Source organism: Dipodomys merriami, unplaced genomic scaffold (genome assembly GCF_024711535.1).
Source record: "Dipodomys merriami isolate MVZ:Mamm:240054 unplaced genomic scaffold, mDipMer1.0.p SCAF_11, whole genome shotgun sequence".
NCBI lineage: Eukaryota > Metazoa > Chordata > Mammalia > Rodentia > Heteromyidae > Dipodomys > Dipodomys merriami.
Window position 1 is genome coordinate 13,587,794 of NW_027202382.1, and position 20,210 is coordinate 13,608,003.

General features: G+C 43.4%; 1 protein-coding gene across 2 annotated transcripts in view; it reads left to right on the plus strand.

Annotated features, from left to right (window-relative positions):
* Ube2r2 (ubiquitin conjugating enzyme E2 R2) overlaps positions 1–20,210 on the plus strand; it is a 71,219-nt gene continuing 51,009 nt past the window's right edge. Inside the window, exon 1 of one of the 2 annotated variants that reach the window (XM_070008769.1) lies at positions 1–939. In XM_070008769.1, the coding sequence (XP_069864870.1) occupies positions 763–939 (177 nt within the window). In that variant the 5' untranslated portion in view covers positions 1–762. The remainder of the gene's footprint in view (positions 940–20,210) is intronic. The other variant, XM_070008761.1, reaches the window with a different exon arrangement.

The window sequence follows — 20,210 nt, forward strand, 5'->3', positions numbered from 1 at the left end:
GACGAGAAGCAGGAGGAGGAGGGAGAGGCGGGCGGCTGAGGGAGGGAGGGGCGCGCGCAGGCGCGTCGGGCCGCAGCCACCGAGAGCCGCCCCCCTCCCGGCGCGCCCCTCCTCCCGCTCTCCCTCCCTCCCGCCCTCCCGCCCTCCCTCCTTCTCGGGCGCTCCCGCGGCGCGCGGCGCTCACGCTCTCCACCTCCGCCCCTCCCCCCGCGCCGCCGCCGCGCCGCCGCCGCCGCCGCTGCCCGGAGACCCCCGCGCCGCGCTCCCCTCCCCCCGGCCCTGCGCGCCCTCCGACCCGGGCGGCCCCCGAGGAGAAGGCGAGGGCGAGCGAGCGAGCGAGCGCGGTGCTCCCGGGTGGGCCCGGCCCCCTCTCCTCATCGCCGGCCCCCACGGTCGCCTTCGTCCGCTTCCATCTCCGCTCCCCCCCCTCCCCTCCAAGTAGAGGCCCCCTCGGGGGGGGGGAGGCCCCGGACCGGGAGCGAATTCCCCGAACTCCCGCCACCTCCCCCCCCCTCCCCGCTCGGCCCGAGTGTGAAGAGCAGGGCCCCGGCCGGCCTGCGTCGAGCGTGAGGAGGACCCCGGGCGGGCCCACGGGCCGTCTGGGGCCTGGTCCCGTCCGCCCGCCGGGCGTGTGAAGACAGGGGCCCGGTGCGCGGCCCGGCCCGGCCCGCGGGCGAGCGGAGGGGAGGGGCCTGGTGCGGCCCGGCCGGTGCGCGAGGACTGGGGCCCCGGCCCCGCACGGCCGCCGCCGCCGCCGCCGCGATGGCCCAGCAGCAGATGACCAGCTCGCAGAAGGCCCTGATGCTCGAGCTGAAATCCCTGCAGGAGGAACCGGTGGAGGGCTTCCGGATCACCCTGGTGGACGAGTCCGACCTCTACAACTGGGAGGTAGCCATCTTCGGACCCCCCAACACCCTCTACGAAGGCGGCTACTTTAAGGTATTCCCCACCCCCCCTCCGAGCCGCGGCTTCCCCGGCCCCAGGCCTCGGCTCCCTGTCGCTTGGGGGCTGTTTGTAAACTGGGCGGGGAGGGGGCTAGGAGTGTGAGCGCAGCACCCCCCCCCCCCCGGTGGAGGCAGGAAGGCCTGGCTCACTCAGTGCCTTTTCTTTGTCATGGGGCGGGGGCGGGAGGCCAGGCTGCACCGGGAAACGGGAAAGCCTCCCCCTGGCTGGGGTACTGACTACTGAGGAGAGGATGGCTGTCTTTGTTTTGTTTCTCCAGCTGAGGGGGTTTGGAAAGGGAGATGTCTTCTCCTTCTCGATCTCCCCTCTGGGCCCTCTCTGCGCAGGCTGGAACTGCCCCAGAGGGCAGGGTGACCTGCACTTACTGGATTGGACTTTTTTTTTTAGAGGAAGGGGTAGTGGTGGGAGAGGTGCCTGTCATTCCTGAGGCCCTGACCTTTTGAGTATTCCTTGAGCTTCTTGGGTAGTGAGAGTTCCAACTTTATATTCTAGTGGGTAGTAATGAAAAGGGAGTGATATGTGTGTGTGTGTGTGTGTCTGAATATATGTACACCAAGGTGCTCCGTTTTCTTGCCAATCTCCATCGGAGGGAATTTTAATTTAGCTTTCTTTCTGGTCTTACTCTACATTTACCTCGGTCAGTGTTTCTTTTCAATAATGCCCTTTGTCCTCACCCTGCCGCCACCAAGTTTACTAGCTTTTATTTATTTCCCCTTTTGGAGAAACATCCACAAAGGGTGGATCATGACATGTTGGAGACATTATTCAGTTTCTCCCTTTAGGGAGTTAACGTTGAAAGCTTTTGTGCCCAGGTGGTTAACTCCACCAGAATGGGGTCAGCTCACAGATGAAAAGTATCTTAGAGGAGGCGATTCTTGGGGTGAGATGGCTCCTGAGGCAGGCATTGTAGACATTGTTTCTATTGTTTTCCATGAATTATTCTGGAATCCAGTGGTTTTTGTTCTAACTCCAAGGTAGAGAACTTGGAGATGACTGATTTTATTTTCCTTTTTTTTTACTTGAGCATATTTGCAGGGTGGGCTCCCAGTCTGAAGATTAGAATGTTTTACATTGTGGGGACAGAGCTAGAGGAAATGAATGTTAAGGAATTATTTATTTTTTTAATTTCCAAAATTAAGTAAAATAGGCCTGTGAGTCAATTTTAGTTTGTTTTGAAGGGAGGGGTTATTTTGGCACAAGTTTTAAACGAGTTATCTTAGTCATGTAGTTGTGATGTGTATTTTTAGGACTACCCAATTACTTAACTCTTATTTTCTACCCTTCAAAAGGTATAAGCTTCTGTTTCTGGCTTCAAATTGGGTCAACTTTGTTTAATATTTATGTCTGTGATAGTCACTGAATATCTAGTAAAAAGACATTTTTAGGATATTATGTAAGAGTTGTATCCTTACCAATTATTTGCTTCATTTTTGTGGTCAGCATACACGTATACTTTTCAGTTGGAGATATTTAAAATTACTAACTAAAGGTACAAGTTATTAGTGACAAAATAATAGAAGATAGAAAAGATATTACCCTATCCATGTTGAGACACATACTCTATTTAAAGATGCTGGAAATAGTCACAAATGGAATTTGTTTTGACTTTTCTAACAATTTTTTTTTTTTTAGTAAAATCTACTGGCCAACTTTTGTGGATCAAGTTTAATTTCCAACAAGTATTTTTTAGTCAGGTGCCAGAAGCTCACCCCTGCAATCTTAGCTACTCAGGAGGCTGAGATCTGAGGCTTATGGTTTGAAGCTAATCTGGGGAAGAAAGTCTGTGAGACTCTTATCTCCAGTTAACTACCAAAAAAGCCAGATGTGAATCTCTGGCTCAAGTGGAAGAGTGCTGTCCCTTGAGCAAAAAAGCTCAGGGACAGTGCTCAGGCCCTGAATTCAAACCTTAGGACCCGCACGAAAAAAAGTATTTTGTTTGGGACAACTAACACTAAGGTAAATAGTACTAGTTAGATAATAATATTACTCCATAGCAGTTTGCTAAAAACAAAGCAAATATATGTGAAAGAAGGGATTGGAAATTAACATATTTTGCCTGGTATTTAATTGGTAACAGAGCATAGTAAACCCTCCTTAATGTGAAATTGGTAATAAAGAAGATACTCCCTATTCTGTGTGTACACTGATTTAGAATGCTTGCCTAGCATACTGGAGGCCCTGCCCTGGGTTTGATCTATACATAGACACACAGACATTTAATAATGTGATAATTTTCATTTTCTTTAGTAGTTTATTGGGAATAAGAATTTCATGCTGGGCGTCGGTGGCTCACACCTGTAATCCTAGCTACTCAGGAGGCTGAGATCTGAGGATCTCGGTTCAAAGCCAGCCCGGGCAGGAAAGTCCTTGAAACTCTTATCTCTAATAAAACCACCGAAAACCGGAAGCGGCGCTGTAGCTCAAATGGTGGATGGAGCGCTAGCCTTGAGCTGAAGAGCTGAGGGACAGCGCCCAGGCTCAGAGTTCAAGCCCCACGACTGACCAAAAAAAAAAAAAAAATCACAGATTTTTCTGCCAGGGCTGGCTTTGAACTGGGAGCCTCAGATCTCAGCATCCTGAATAGTGAGTATTACAGGAGTGAGCTGTTGGCACCAGTTTTAATTCGTGTTAGTTTTGTTTTGAATTTTGGGGGTTAGAGATTGAACCAGAGTCTTTCCTGCTCTTCCTGCTTTACCTTTGATTCTCAAATATGCTTTATATTTTTGTTTTGTGTGAGAAATTTGTTAAGTTGCATTTCTTATATTTTGTCCCTATTGTATTGCCTTTTATCTGATTAATCCTTAGCTGAAAAAAAGGCAAATTCATGGTCATTGTTTTTTATTTCACTGTTTTTTGTCTTAAAACAAGGCTTTTAGTGTATTCCATTACAGCTGCAGTTAAAAGTGGCACAGGCTGGGTGCTGGTGGCTCATTCCTGTGCAGGAAAGTCCATGAAACTTATCTCCAGTTAACCACCAAAAGCTGTAAGTGGAGCTGTGGCTCCAAGTGTTAAAGCACTAGCAAAAGAAGCTCAGGGACAATGTCCAGGTCCTGACACCCCTCCACCCCAGTGCACACAAAGATGGCACAGATTTTTTTTTTTTGATCAGTCTTGGGGCTTGAACTCAGGGCCTGGGTACTGTCCCTGAATTTTTGTGCTCAAGGCTAATGCTCTATTACTGGGAGCCACAGATCCACTTCCTGTTTTCTGGTGGTTAACTGGAGATAAGAGTCTCCCTGTCTTTCCTGCCAGGGCTGGCTTTGATCCAAGATCCTCAGAACTCAGCCTGCTGAGTAGCTAGGAGTTATAAATGTGAGCCTCCAGCTCCTAGCTTGTGCAGCTCTTATCAAATAATATAGTCTATTTTCAAATTAAACTTAACCACTGTATAAGACAGTCTCTTGAAGGCATTGGGGCCATCTGTCATTCTTTAAATTTTTGATCAACTACTCTAGCTTGAAGATATTCATAGATTATTAATTGATCTTTTTCATCATGAAATGACTGGTTTAATCATTGTGATCTGTGTTGGGGACAGATTTCTTAGAATTTTCATGATTTCTCAGAATTTTTAGTATTGTCCTGTTATTTTCTGTTATGATGTGATTCTTAGCTTTGTGTTAGCTGGTAATGGGTACATATGGACAAAAGTAGTTTCTTTGTCATATTATTAAAAAAATCTTATTAGTGCTTGTATTTGTAAAGGGAAATTTCTTTTTTTTTTGCCTTTTTTATTTTTTTGGTCAGTCCTGAGGCATGGGCGCTATCCCTCAGCTCTTCAGCTCAAGACAAGTGCTCTACCACTTGAGCCACAGAGCCACTTTTGGTTTTCTAGTGGTTTATTGGAGATGAGTCTCATGGACTTTCCTGCCGGGGTTGGCTTTGAACCGTGATCCTTAGATCTCAGCCTCTTCAGTAGCTAGGATTACAGGTGTGAGCCACCAGTGCTCGGCAACCTATTATTATTAGTATTATTATTATTATTTTGTTGTTGTTGTTCCTGAGTTCTTCAGCTCAAGGTGAGTGTTCTACCACTTGAGCCACAGAGCTACTTCTGGTTTTCTGGTGGTTAATTGGAGATGAGGGACTTTCCAGTCGAGGCTGGCCTTGAACCGTGATCTTCAGATTTCAGCCTTCTGAGTAGCTAGGATTACAGGTGTGAGTCACCAGCACTGACTTTAAAAAAAAAAATTTTTTTTTTGCCAGTCAGGGCCTGGGCACTGTCCCTGAGATTCTTTTTTTTTTTTTTTTTGTTGGTTGTGGGGCCTGAACTCTGGACCAAGGTGCTGTCCCTCAGCTCTTTAGCTCAAGGCTAACAACTCTACCACTTGAGCCACAGCACCACTTCTGGGTTTTTCTGCTTATGTGGTGCTGAGGAATCGAACACAGGGCCTCATGCATGCAAGGCAAACACTCTACTACTGAGCCACCTTCCCAGCCCCCCCTGAGTTTCTTTTACTCAAGGTTAGCACTCTACCACTTGAGCCACAGTGCCACTTACAGCCTTTCCTGTTTATGTGGTGTTGAGTAATTGAAGCCAGGGCTTCATGCATGCTAGGCAAGCACTCTACCTCTAAGCCACATTCCCAGCCCCTCTGGTGTTTGTTTTTTGGTATGCTGGTCCTAGGGTTTGAATTCAGATTCTAGGCACTGTTCTGAGCTCTTTTGCTCATGTCTAGCACTGCACTCTACCATTTGAGCCACAGCTCCTTTTTTTTTTTTTTTTTTTGGTGCTGGTTATGGTGCTTGAACTCAGGGCCTGGGTGCTGGCATTGATCTTTTGTGTATAAAGCTAGCATTCTACCACTTGAGCCGCAGCTCCACATTTGGCTCTTTTTTGGCTAACTAATCACAAAAAAAGACAGAAGTGGCATTGTGGTTCAAGTGGTAGAATGCAAGCCTTGAGCAAAAGAAGCTCTGGGACAGGAGTTCAAGCCCCAGATCAGCACAAAAAAGAAAAAGAAAAAAAAGGGAACTGTCTTTTGAAGTAACTCCTGATAATGATCATAACTTAAGTGTGAGTTGCTTCAGTATAAAACCTCTTTGGAACTCCTGTATCTGAAAGGATGATAGCAATGAGTCTAGAGTCAGAAAATGAGAGTGCCTCCTTTATAATATAAAAGTTTTAAGTAATAAAGAGCCTGGTGCCAGTGGCTAATGCCTATACCACTCAGGAGAATGAGATCTGAAGGACTGTGTTTGAGAGCAGCCCTGGCAGAAAAGTCCAGGAGATTCTATCTCCAAAAATAACCAGCAGAAGCTGGGCTGGAGGTGAGGCTCAAATGGTAGAGCTGTAGCCCAGCAAGTAAGCCACACTGGCATGGAGCTGAGAGTTAAAATCCTGGGGCAGTGGGGGGTGGGGGGGAATTTAAATATTAAAAGCTTTTAAGTATTGAGGCTAACATTTTCTTTTTTGCCATTCCTGGGGCTTGCACTCTGCATGCTATCCCTGAGCTGCTTTTGTTCAAGGGTAGTAGTGCTCTACCACTTGAGTCATGCCACTTCTTTTTCTGTGATTAATTGGAATTAATTGGAGCTAAGAGTCCTATGGACTTTCCTGCCTGGGCTGGCTTCAAACTGTGATCCTCAGATCTCAGCCTCTTTAGTAGCTAGGATTACAGGCATAAGCTACCAATGCCCAGCCTAACTTTCTGTGTTTTTATTTTATTCATAATTTGAGGTGATGAAGTATATTTTAAAATAAATGTTGCTGGTGTTAGTGCACACCTGTAGTCTCAGCTATTTGTGAGGCTGAGGCAGCAGGATTGTTTTGGGGGAGAGGGGGTTTGAACTCAAGGACTGAGCACACTGTCCTTGAACTTTTTGCTCAAGGCTAGTGCTCTGCCACTGGAGCCACAGCTCTGCTTCTGGCTTTTTGCTGGTTAATGGAGATGAGTCTTATGGACTTTGCTGCCTGGGCTGGCTTCAAACAGCAGTCTTCAGATTTTTTTTTTTTTTTTTTTTTGGTCGGTAGTGGGACTTGAACTCTGGGCCTGGGCGCTGTCCCTCAGCTCTTCAGCTCAAGGCGAGCGCTCTACCACTTGAGCTACAGCGCCACTTCCGGTTTTCTTGTGGTTTATTGGAGATAGGAGTCTCACAGTCTCTCCTGCCCGGGCTGGCTTTGAACCGCGATCCTCAGATCTCAGCCTCCTGAGTAGCTAGGATTACAGGCGTGAGCCACCAGCGCCCGGCAGTCTTCAGATTTTATCTTCCTGGGTGGCTAGGAATGTAGATGTGAGCCACTGGCGACCAGCTAGGAGGATCATTTTGAGTCTAGGAGTTCTGGGTTGTATATTACTATGCTGATTGGGTATCTGCACTACACTAATGTGGTGAATTTCTACCAGTGGGGGATTACCAGGTTACCTAAGGAGAGGTAAACCACCCTAGGATGGAAACAGCAGTTCATTAGTGAGACTGTACCTGTGAGTAGCCACTGAACTCTAATCTGGGTAACATACTGAGTGAGACTCTTTATCTTTTTGTATGTGTGTGTATTCGTTTTGTGCTCAAGGTTAGTGTTCTACCACTTGAGCCACAACTCCATTTCTGGCTGTTTGTGGTTAACTGGAGATATGAGTCTCTTGAAGGGCTGGGAATGTGGCTTAGTGGTAGAGTGCTTGCCTTGTATGCATAAAGCCCTGGGTTCTATTCCTCAGTACCACATAAACAGAAAAGGCCGGAAGTGGTATTGTGGCTCAAGTGGTAGAGTGCTAGCCTTGAGTTAAAAAAAAAAAAAAGCTCAGGGACAGTGCCCAGGCCCTGAGTTCAAGCCCCAGGACTGGCCAAAAAAAAAAAAAAAAAAAAAAAGTCTCACGGACTTTCCTGCCTGGGCTGGCTTTGAACCACGATTCTCAGAATAGTTAGATTCTCCTGAGTAGTTAGAATTACAGGTATGAGCCACCAGCACCCAGCCCTTCTTATCAGTTAATTTTGGTGACATCTTTTTAAAAATTAGCATATGTTAGTGTTGTACCTGGGGAGTTGGGTGTGACATTTCTACATGTGTAAATAATTGTATCAACCTCATTCTGTTACTCCCCCGTCCTATTGCCCCTTTATAAAACCATTTCAACAGGTTTTGTTCTATTTTCATACATGCAAAAGAACTTTGACCATATTCATCCTCATCTATCCTCTTCTTACCTGCCCCTCTAGGGTCCATCTGTCCCTTTGCCTCTCCAAGATTGTTTTTCATTCTTTTTTTTTTTTTTTTTAATGGTCCTGGGCTTGAACTTTAGGCCTTGGCACTGTCTCTGAGCTTTTTTGTTCAATGCTAGCACTTTACTACTTGAGCTACAGCTCTACTTGCTTTTTGTGATTAATTGCATATAAGAGTCTCACAGACTTTCCTGCCTTGGCTGGCTTTGAACCACAATCCTCAGATCTCAGCCTCCTGAATAGCTAGGATTACAGGCCTGAGTCACCAGCACCCTGTTCTCCCCTTTTATTTATTTATTTATTTATTTATTTATCTATCTATCTATTTATTTGTTTATATTTTTGCAGACCTGGGGCTTGAATTCAGGGCCTGAGCACTGTCCCTGAGCTGCTTTTGCGGCCTTTTCTGTTTATGTGGTACTGAGCAATGAAACCCAGGACATACTAGCCAAGCACTCTACCACTAAGCCACATTCCAAGCCTCTTATTTTTAAGTTTTTAATGTATATTAATTGACTCAAGGGAATTTACTGTTATATTTTAGATGTACATATATTTTGCTTGGAGTAATCATTGTTTTTCCTTTTCCCTTGCCCTTCAACCCCTTATTGATCAGTAGTTTACAGCATCTCCATATATAGTTGCACTGTATTTCAGAATTATTCACTTTCCATCTCTATTCTTTTCCAGTCATCCTTTTACATTGTCCCATAGTTAGAATCATGTTCTATGTATGTATATATGTGTGTATAATATATATAAACCATATATTTATACACACATATATATATACACACACGTACATGTACAGGAATATTTTTTTGTCTTTCAGTTCTAGGTTTTACATATGAGCAAAAACATCAAATATTTGTTTTTTTTTTAAATTTGTTTGCTTGTTTTTTTCCTTGTGCTGATACTAAGGCTTGAATTCAAGCCTTGCTTGCCCTTTATCACTAACAACCTCATTCTCTCTTATCATTTGAGCCATACCTCCAGTTCAGGCTTTTTGCTAGTTTATTGAAAATAAGAGTCTGAAGGATTTGCCTATCCAGGCTGATAGTGATAGTGAGTTGTGATCCTTAGGTCTCAGCCTTCAGCCCTCTGAGTAGCTAGGATTATGGACATGAACTACAGGTGCCTGACAAGCCATTGGTACTGGTGCTTAAACTGGATGCTAGATGCTGTCCCCTTACTTGGCTTTTTTTGCTAAAGGGTGGTACCCTACCACTTGAGCCACAGCTCCATTTCCAGCTTTGTGGTGATTAATGAAAGATAAGAGTACCATTGACTTTGTGCCCATGCTGGCTTTGAATAACTATCCTCAGATCCTCAGATCTCAGCTTCCTGAGTAGCTAAGATTGCAGGCATAAGCCATCAGTGGTTGGCAGTAAAATTTAGTTTTAAGTGTACTAGATCTTCTATGAATTAAAAATTATTAGGCTGGGAAGGTGGCTCTGTACATATAATGTATATAATCAAACTCAGTCCTTCTGTCATTTTTTCCTCTCCCCTCAGTGGCTCAGTGGTAGAGTGCTTATCTTGCATGCATGAGGCCCTAGGTTCGATTCCTGAGCACCACATAAGCTGGAAAAAAAAAAAAAGCCGGACGTGGCACTGTGACTCAAGTGGTAGAGCGCTCTCCTTGAGCTGAAGAGCACAGGGTCAGCGCCCAAGCCCAGAGTTCAAGCCCCACGACCAACCAAAAAATAAACTATTTCAACTATTTCACCCTCATTCATCCTGTCCATTTGCTTTTTCTTCTTCCCCTGATATTATCACTCACAGCTCCATACAACAACCTGTTTTACTTTCTTGTCATTCATTTCTTTTTTTTTTTTTTTTTTTGGGTCGGTCCTGGGGCTTGAACTCTGGGCCTGGGCCCTGTCCCTCAGCTCTTCAGCTCAAGGCTAGCACTCTACCACTTGAACCACAGCACCACTTCCGCTTTTTTTCAGTGGTTTATTGGAGATAAGAGTCTTACGAACTTTCCTGCCTGGGCTGGCTTCGAACTATGATCTTCAGGTGTGAGCCACTGGTGCCCAGCTGCTGGACATACATTTTAGCACACATCCTTAGAATTGTTTCTTTTCTTTGAAATTAAATATTTTATGTGTGTGTGTGTGGGGGGGCATATTGCAGGCACTTTACTTTTTGAGCCACATCCTCAAACCTGAAATGAAATATTTTATTTTTTATTTTACTTCTTGTTTCAGGCAAGGCAAAATTTATTTCTGTGCAGAAGGATGTGCCACTGGCAAGCAAGCACCTGAAATGAAATATTTTAGACTTACAAACGCAGTTGAGCTCAGTATGTGTGCATCTGTAGTCTAAGCTATTTAGAATGCTTGTGGGCTGGGAAGGTGGCTCAGTGGTAGAGCGCTTGCATTCATGAGGCCCTGGGTTCGATTCCTCAGCACCACATAAGCAAAAAGAAAAAAGCCGAAGTGGTGCTGTGGCTCAAGTGGTAGAGCGCTAGCCTTGAGCTGAAGAGTTGAGGGACAGCGCCCAGGCCCAGAGTTCAGGCCCCACGACCACACCCGCCCCCCCTAAAAAAGCTTGAGTCCAGAAATTCAAGACCAGCCAGGGCAATGTAGCAAGACCCCATCTCAAACCAAAACAAAAATAAAAAACAATAAGGAAAATAAATTAATGGATTAATATAATGAATATACATAAACATTATAAAATGTGTTTTAAAAGTGTATTGGTAGCTGGGTGCTGGTGACTCATGCGTGTAATCGTAGCTACGTAGGAGGCTGAGATCTGAGGATCACAGTTAAGGTCCATGAGACTCTTACCTCTAGTTAACCACCAGAAAACTGATAGTGGCGCTGTGACTCAAGTGGTAGAGCACTTGCCTTGAGCTGAAGAGCTAAAGACAGCACCCAGGTCCAGAGTTTAAGCCCCAATGACTGAGCAAAAAAAAAACCCCAAAAGTATTGGTACATAATACTGCAAATATGTGGGGTTTTTTTAGTAGATGTTTATAGAAATAGATTTTATGGGTCAAACTGTTAATATGTAGAGATTTTTAAATGATTTCCACAAAAAAAATGAAATTAAAGCAAGTTCTTACAGGATATTTTTGATTTTTTTTTTTTCTGAATGATATCCATCCTTGAATGGTGTTGAGTATTAAATGCTGGTATTTTTCAGTAACCTTCATTTACAGGAAAACAAAGTGTGGCATGTTTCATGCTTCATTTAGTATAAGCAAGGATTCCCAATATTTAGTGGTCTTTTTTTTTTTGGCCAGTCCTGGGGCTTGAACTCTGGGCCTAGGACACTGTCCCTGAGCTTCTTTTTGCTCAAGGCTAGTGCTCTACCACTTGAGCCACAGCACCACTTCCAGCTTTTTCTGTATATGTGGTACTGAGGGCTTCATACATGCTAGGCAAGCTGTCTACCACTAACCCACATTCCCAGCCCTGTGTACATGTTTTATTAGGATTAAAATATTTGAAGAACCATTGTCTCATTGGCACATCAAAATTAGATAATACTACTGTGAAGCAACGTTTCTATTCCTGGGATTCATTGTGATTCTGTTTTGCTTTAGGAGTAGTAGAATGCCTTTTAAAGATACATGTCTATACCTTTTTTTTTTTTCTTCTGATTGTACTGGAGTTTGTGCATACTAAGCAGATGTACTACCTCTTGAGCCATACCCCTATACCATAGGGATTTTTATTATTTATTTATTTATTTTTGTCAGTTGTGAGGCCTGAACTCTAGGCCTGGGCGCTGTCCCTCAGCTCTTCAGCTCAAAGCTAGCTCTCTACCACTTGAGCCACAGCGCCACTTCTGGCTTTTTTTTTTTTTTGGGTCCGGTCGTGGGGCCTGAACTCTGGGCCTGGGCGCTGTCCCTCAGCTCTTCAGCTCAAGGCTAGCGCTCTACCACTGGAGCCACAGTGCCACTTCTGGCTTTTTTTTTCGTTTTGCTTATGTGGTGCTGGGGAATCAAACCCAGGGCCTCAGGCATGCAAGGCAAGCGCTCTACCACTGAGCCACCTTCCCAGCCCAGGAATTTTTTTTTAAAATAGATTGTATAACCTTAAGTCTTTGTGTACCTGTGTGTTTGTTTCATTTTGTTTTGGTTTTTGAGATTGGGTCTTTGTTGTTGTTGTTGTTGTTCTGGGTTTTTTGTTTCGTTTTTCTTGGGGGTCTGGTCGTGGGGCCTTAACTATGGGCCTGGGCGCTGTCCCTCAGCTCTTCAGCTCAAGACTAGCACTCTACCACTTGAGCCATAGCGCCACTTCCGGCTTTTTTCTTTTTGTTTCTGTGGTGCTGGGGAATTGAACCCAGGGCCTCATGCATGCAAGGCAAGCGCTCTACCACTGAGCCACCTTCCCAGCCCTGTTTTTTTTTTTTTTTTGGTGTGCTTATTTTTTTGAGACATATCTCAGTGAATTTCTACCTGGCCTGGAATTCTTGTTCCTTTTGTCTCATACTACTTAGTAGTGCTAGGATTTAGGCTGGCTGAGGCAGGTGTGTACCACATTGTGTAATTTGTGTATACTATGTTTGTAATGAATAATTTTACCTTAGTTCAGACAAAGCAGTTAACCTTAGAGCACATCTAATTTCTTTCCTCCTTCCTTGCTCTCTTTCTCATAGTGGATAGAGCAAGTACTGTAAGTACTGAACTACACTCTATACTTCAACCAGTTAATGTGTTTCTAAGTTAGAAATGTTTACCTTAGTAAAGGAGAACGTTAGTAGAAACTTGAATATTTTACTTTCTTAGGTAATATGTTACCTAAAGAATTACTTGGGGGCCTATGTAAAATTATTTGGGGGCCTATTACTGTGAGTTTTCTTAACCTTTTTTTTTTTTTTTGATGGTCATGGGGTTTGAACTCTGGGCCTGGGCACTGTCCCTCAGCTCTTCAGCTCAAGGCTAGTGCTCTACTTGAGCCACAGCGCCACTTCTATTTTTCTATTTATGTGGTGCTGTGGAATTGAACCCATACCTAATGCATGCAAGGGAAGCACTCTACCACTGAGCCACCTTCCCAACCCTTAACCTTTTGTGAAACAAAATACTGTTAGCTTTGGAAATAAGTAATATATTTGAATTTTTTTCATGGTTTATATCAAGTACTTTCATGTACAATTAAGTAATTATATAACTGTTAGACACTATTGTAGGAATCTAGGATACAGTTAATAAAGCAGACTATTCCTTTATGGAATTTTAACATTTTAGTGGAAGAATAGACAATGAACAAGAAGTTTATTAAGTGTAAAAGTGTATTAAGATAAAAATGAAGCAGAGAAATAGGATCGGAAGTTGGGAAGAATATATAAATATGTGTGTATGTGTGTGTGTGTGTTGTGTGTGTACACGTATGTATGTATTATGCCGGTCGTGGGGCTTGAACTCTCAGGGTATGAGCAATGTCTCTGAGCATTTTTTGCTCCAGGCTGGTGCTCTGCCACTTGAGCCATGGCACCACTTCCAGCCTTTTAGCTAATTGGAGATAAGAGTCTCATACTTGGGCTGGCTTTTTTTTTTTTTTTTTTTAGGGAGGCCTTAGGTCTTGAACTTAGGGCCTGGGCACTGTCCTTGAGCCTCTTTGTGCTCAAGGAAAGCACTCTACCACTTGAGCCACAGCGCCACTTCCAGGTTTTTCTGTTTATGTGGTGCTGAGGAATGGAACCCAGAGCTTCATGCATGCTAGGCAAGCACTCTACCACTGAGCCAACTTCCCAGCCCCTATCTCAGCCTCTTGAGTAACTAGGATTACAGATGTGAATTTCTAATGCTGGCTTGGATGGATGGACTGTTTTTAAAAATTGCTACTGCTTTTCTACTATTTAGTTATCCAAAAGATAACTAGGAAAGTAGGGCACATCCTTGATTCTTTGCTTTTATCTTTTCCTTTTGACTATGTTGTTAGTTCTCTATTCTCTAACAGAACCAGCTATTTTTGAATTATAAAGTCAGTGGATTAAAACAGTTAATCAATAGAAATGTTATTATTGATGTTTAAATTGTCCTATCTTTGGGTAGTCAAGGTGGTAGAGCACCTGCCTAACAAGTACAAGGCTCTAAAGTTCAAATCCTTAGTACCTCCAAAAAAAGAGAAAATTGCTCTTGAGTGACTTGATTCATTTTTTTTTTTTTGTCAGTCGTGGGGCTTGAACTCTGGGCCTGGGCGCTGTCCCTCAGCTCTTCAGCTCAAGGCAAGCGATCTACCACTTGAGCTACAGCGCCACTTCTGGTTTTCTGGTGGTTTATTGGAGATAGGAGTCTCACGGTCTCTCCTGCCCGGGCTGGCTTTGAACTATGATCCTCAGATCTCAGCCTCCTGAGTAGCTAGGATTACAGGCGTGAGCCACCAGCGCCCGGCTTGATTCATTTCTTGTAGGATTTGTAGCACCCTTGCCTTGGTATGACCAAGTAGACTAGGCTTATATTTTACTTTTCTTACTCTAGCTTTGTAACCTTCGTTTCTATACTAAACTCTGATTTTAGTGGGAGATGGTATGGGAAATAGTATTGGAGAACCTAATGTGAGCATTTAGGATGCTGCAGTGGTTTTGGATGTGTTTTGTTTCCCAATGATTCATGTATTAAAAACTTGGTCCTTGGGCTGGGAAGGAGGCTCAGTGGTAGAGCGCTTGCCTTGTATGCATGAGGCCCTGGGATCGATTCCTCAGCACCATATAAGCAGAAAAAAAAGCTGGAAGTGGCGCTGTGGCTCCAGTGGTAGAGCGCTAGCCTTGAGCTGAAGAGCTGAGGGACAGTGCCCAGGCCCAGAGTTCAGGCCCATGACCAGACCCCCCCTCCAAAAAAAAAAAAAAACAAAATAAACCCCAAAACAACAAACTAACTTGGTCCTCGCTGGGTGCTGATGTCTCACACCTGTAATCCTAGCTACTCAGGAAGCTGAGATTTGAAGGATCACAGCAGAGTAGCTAGGATTTACAGGTGTAAAAGACTAGTGCCTCACTGGATTCTGTTTCATTGGATTCTATTTATGCTAGTTGCTATGAAGTTCTTACCAGAGTATGAGTTGATAGCAAGGCATACCTTTGAACTATAAAGCCTTGAGCTTCTCTTTCCATACTATCAAACCCGTAGTAATTTGTTATAGCAACAGAAAATAGACCAATACAAATGTAGATGTATTGTGAGTTGTTGTTTCTTTTCTTTTTTTATTTTTTTGGGTCCGGTCGTGGGGCCTGAACTCTGGGCCTGGGCGCTGTCCCTCAGCTCTTCAGCTCAAGGCTAGCGCTCTACCACTTGAGCCACAGCACCACTTCCGGCTTTTTTCTTTTTGCTTATGTGGTGCTGAGGAATGGAACCCAGGGCTTCATGCATGCAAGGCAAGCGCTCTACCACTGAGCCACCTTCCCAGCCCCGTGAGTTGTTGTTCCTTTGTCCTTTTGAGATAGGTTTGTGTAGTACCAGCTGGCCTGGAACTAGCAGTCCTTCTGCCAGTGTTGAGTTTACAAGCCTGTAGTACCACTATGCCCAGCTGTCATTTTTCCATGTATATACAGACATGTAAATTTTTTTAAACTCATGTATACTACACCTGAATATCTGTTCTTCCTGTACTCAAAATCCTAATTCTTTCTTTCTTTCTTTCCTTCCTTCCTTCCTTCCTTCCTTCTTTTCTTTTGGTCGGTTGAGCTCTTCAGCTCAAGGCTAGTGCTCTAAAGTGCACTTAAGTGCACTTAAGCCACAGTTCCACTTCCAGCTTTTTGTCTGCTTATGTGGTGCTGCAGAATTGAACCCAGGGCCCAAGCATTCTACCACTGAGCCACCTTTCCAGCCCCTCAAAAGAGGGCATAATGAATTGAAATATACTCACTGTTAACTGTTTCCTCTGATATATAAATCTCAGAATAAAATCCTAGTATTACCTTTACCAATGTGACTTCTTTCTTTCTTTCTTTCTTTCTTTCTTTCTTTCTTTCTTTCTTTCTTTCTTTCTTTCTTTCTTTCTTTCTTTCTTTTCTTTCTTTCTTTCCTTTCTTTCTTTCTTTCTTTCTTTCGTCTTGGGCCTTGAACTCTGGGCTTAGGCACTATGCGAGCGCTCTACTGCTTGAGCCACAGTGGTTTATTGGAGATAAGAGTCTCACGGACTTTTCTGCCCGGGCTGGCTTTGGACCGTGATCCTCAAATCTCAGCTTCCTGAGTAGCTAGGTTTACAGGCCTGAGCTACCGGTGCCCGGCTTCTTTTTTTTTTTTTTTGGTCAGTTGTGGGGCTTGAACTCTGGGCCTGGGCACTGTCCCTGAGCTCTTTAGCTCAAGGGTAGCTCTCTACCACTTGAGCCAAAATGCCGCCTCCAGTTTTCTGGTGGTTTATTAGAGATGAGAGTCTCACAGACTTTCCTCCTTGGGCTGGCTTTGAACCACAATCCTCAGATCTCAGCCTCCTGAGTAGCTAGGATTACAGGTGTGAGCCACCAGTGCCTGGCTTACCAATATAACTTCTGAGAATTCACATAAATTGCTCCATATGTTGTCCCCACTCTCTCCATATTATATTTGCATAATATTGATACTGTGAGAATATATAGTCATTACATACTGTAATACTATTTTGTTCTTGGTGGTGGTACTGAGGCTTGAACCGAGGGCCTTGTGCTCTCACTTGACTTATTTGTTCAAGGCTGTCACTTTAACACGAACCACATCTTCACTTTGGTTTTTTTTTTTGTTTTTTGTTTTTTTTTTTGGTCAGTCATGGAGCTTGAACTCGGCCTGGGCGCTATCCCTCAGCTCTTCAGCTCAAGGCGAGCGCTCTACCACTTGAGCTACAGCACCACTTCCGGTTTTCTAGTGGTTTATTGGAAATAAGAGTCTCATGGACTTTCCTGCCTGGGCTGGCTTTGAACCGTGATCCTCAGATCTCAGCCTCCTGAGTAGCTAGGATTCCAGGCATGAGCCTCCAGCCCGGCTATTCACTTTGGGTTTTTGATGGATATTTGGAAATAGCGTTTCACTGGTTTGTCTACCTGGGCTGATGTTGAACCATCACCCTCAGGTCTCAGTCTCCTGAGTAGGTAGAATAGACATGACGCATTAGCACTAGTCTGACTTCATTTCTTGTTTTTACTTTGAATAACAGAAAGAATGTAACATAGTGTGACATTACTTATTCAAATGATTTTAGTTTTCCAGTTTTATGTTTACTGTGTATGTTTTACATGGGAGTACTGTTTTATTTTATGATTTTAAATTCATTAAGAAGCATTATGGGCTACTCAGGAGGCTGAGATCTGAGGATCAAGGTTCAAAGCCAGCCCGGGCAGGAGAGACCGTGAGACTTCTATCTCCAATAAACCACTAGAAAACCGGAAGCGGCGCTGTAGCTCAAGTGGTAGAGCGCTTGCCTTGAGCTGAAGAGCTGAGGGACAGCGCCCAGGCCCAGAGTTCAAGCCCCACGACCGACCAAAAAAAATAAAAAAAAGAAGCATTATGGGCCAGGCTCTCGTGGGTCTTACCTGTGATTCTTTTTTTTTTTTTTTTTTTGCTGGTCGTGGGGCCTGAACTCTGGGCCTGGCTGCTGTCCCTCAGCTCTTCAGCTCCAGGCTACCACTTGAGCCACAGCCCCACTTCCAGCTTTTTCTGCTTATGTGGTGCAGAGGAATGGAACCCAGGGCCTCATGCATGCAAAGCAATCACTCTACCACTGACCCACCTTCCCAGCCATCTTACCTGTAATTCTAACTGTTCAGGAGACAGATCTGAGGATTGAGATTTGAAGGCAGTCCTAGCAGGAAAGTCCGTGATACTCTTATTTCCAATTAACCACCAAAAAGCTGAATGTGGAACTCAAAACAAAAAGTAAGGGACAGTGCTCAGGCTTTGAATTAAAGCTCCTGTACTGGCACAAAAAACAAAACAAAAAATCTAATTTTCAAAGCCATTTGGTTTTTTTTTTTGGGTCCGGTCGTGGGGCCTGAACTCTGGGCCTGGGCGCTGTCCCTCAGCTCTTCAGCTCAAGGCTAGCACTCTACTACTTGAGCCACAGTGCCACTTCCGCCTTTTCTTTTTGCTTATGTGGTGCTGAGGAATTGAACCCAGGGCCTCAGGCATGCAAGGCAAGCGCTCTACCACTTAGCCACCTTCCCAGCCCCCCATTTGGTGTTTTTATAACAGTGGTTCATCTTCAGAAAAAATTCTTAGCCCTAGCTCAAAAAGTTTTAGTAAAATACTACTGTCAAGCCATTGAATTAATGTGAATAAGGACATGTCAAGATATTTAGCTTCTATTTGGGTACCTAATGGTTTTAATATACAAAAGTGAATGAAATTCATCTTTTTGTACCACTTGTCAATTACACAGGATAGTTTCTAGTATTTTCAGCAAGTACATGCTAATAAATACTAAGACATATAAATCTGAAACACTTGGTTACGTTTATAATTATTTTCAGAAATTTTGTAAATTTTATACAAATAACTCTTTTTCTGTCCACACATACTTATTGTTGCCATCAAATGTAATGTAGAGTCTACTTCAGGTTGTACTGAATTAGTGTTTTCTCCAGTGTGAAAATATTTTTGCCTGTAGCTGTTCTAAATAAACATTCATATAGTCTTAATTCTTCAGTCTGTTGAAACTGTATTGACTGGTCAAATAAACAGCAACTGAGCCGTATCACAGTGTCAGTGATACTGCTGACTCATGTAGAGCCAGGGTAAAATACTCAAAATCATTTGTCTTGTTTTTTAGCCATTGATACTGCTCCCAATATTTGTAACTTCCTGAGTACTATTTTCTTCAAAAGGTTAATAAACTTGAACAAGTTTATTTTCTCTGGAGAAAATTCTTTGCTCTAGTCACACACTGTTAATTCACCATTAGTCACCATTAGTCAGTAGCTAATAAGTTACTACCCTAGTTTGGTTGTAGTTTATTTTCTGAAGAAATTTTGTTGTGATGAAATAAATACTCCACTAAGAATTCCCAATTTTTTTGTTCTACTTTCTTGTGATTTGAGGATTGTTGTAAATAATTTAATTTGGTAATGTCATTCTTCTTAACATAGTTATTATTAAATAACAAAAAGAATACTTTGCCATCTAATTTGATAACAGAACACTCCATTGTGCCTAAAAATGTGACATTTGAAGTTCATTTTATTTCCATATACTCAGTTATGAAATGATAGTAAAAATTAAAATTTCTTAGTACTTAAAGCACTTGTCAGACAAGTGATATTATTGATTTTTGGTATACTATGCAGGAAACAATAGGAAACCATGAGAATGCCACATGTAGTCTGGGAGACTACTGAACTCTGCCATTGTACTATTAAAGAAGCTGAACGTGGAGCTGTAGGTAACTAACATTGAACAAAAAAACTCGGGCAGCACCCAGGCCCTGAGTTCAAGCCCCAGGACTGGAACCAAAACAAACAAAATAATTGAATGTGGCTGTGACAGTTGCAGTAAAAGTTTTTGGATATTGAAATCTGTTACTAATTCTTTTGTATTTAATCACATACTTCTGCTTATGTGGTGTTGAGGAATCGAACCCAGAGCCTCATGCATGCAAGGCAAGCACTTTACCATTGAGCCACCTTCCCAGCCCCATTTTTTTGAAAGTAAAATTTTATTGTTATTTATTATGGTGTTGTATAGGGGGTTACCATTTCATAAGTCAGGTAATGAATACTTTTTTTTTTGGACAGTATCACCTCCATTCACTTTCCCCCAGTTTCTCCTTCATGTCTATACCTACAAGTTGCATAGTTTATTTTCCACATAGTGTCTACTGAGTATAATGCCTGCATTTGTTTTATTGATGTACTTTTTTTTTTTTTTTGCTGGTCGTTGGGCTTGAACGCTGGGGCCTGGCTTCTTCATCTAGGCAAGTACCCTACCAATTGAGCCACAGCGCCACTTCCGGTTTTCTGGTGGTTAATTGGAGATGAGTCTCAGACTTTCTCGCCTGGGCTGGTTTTGAACCACAGTCCTCAGATCTCAGCTTCCTGAGTAGCTAGGATTACAGACATGAGCCACTGGAGGGGCCTGGTTTTATATCTGTATCTTTATATATTGCTTCTGGTCTGTTTCTTTCCATTTGTACACAATCACATATTGGACCTTTTGACTA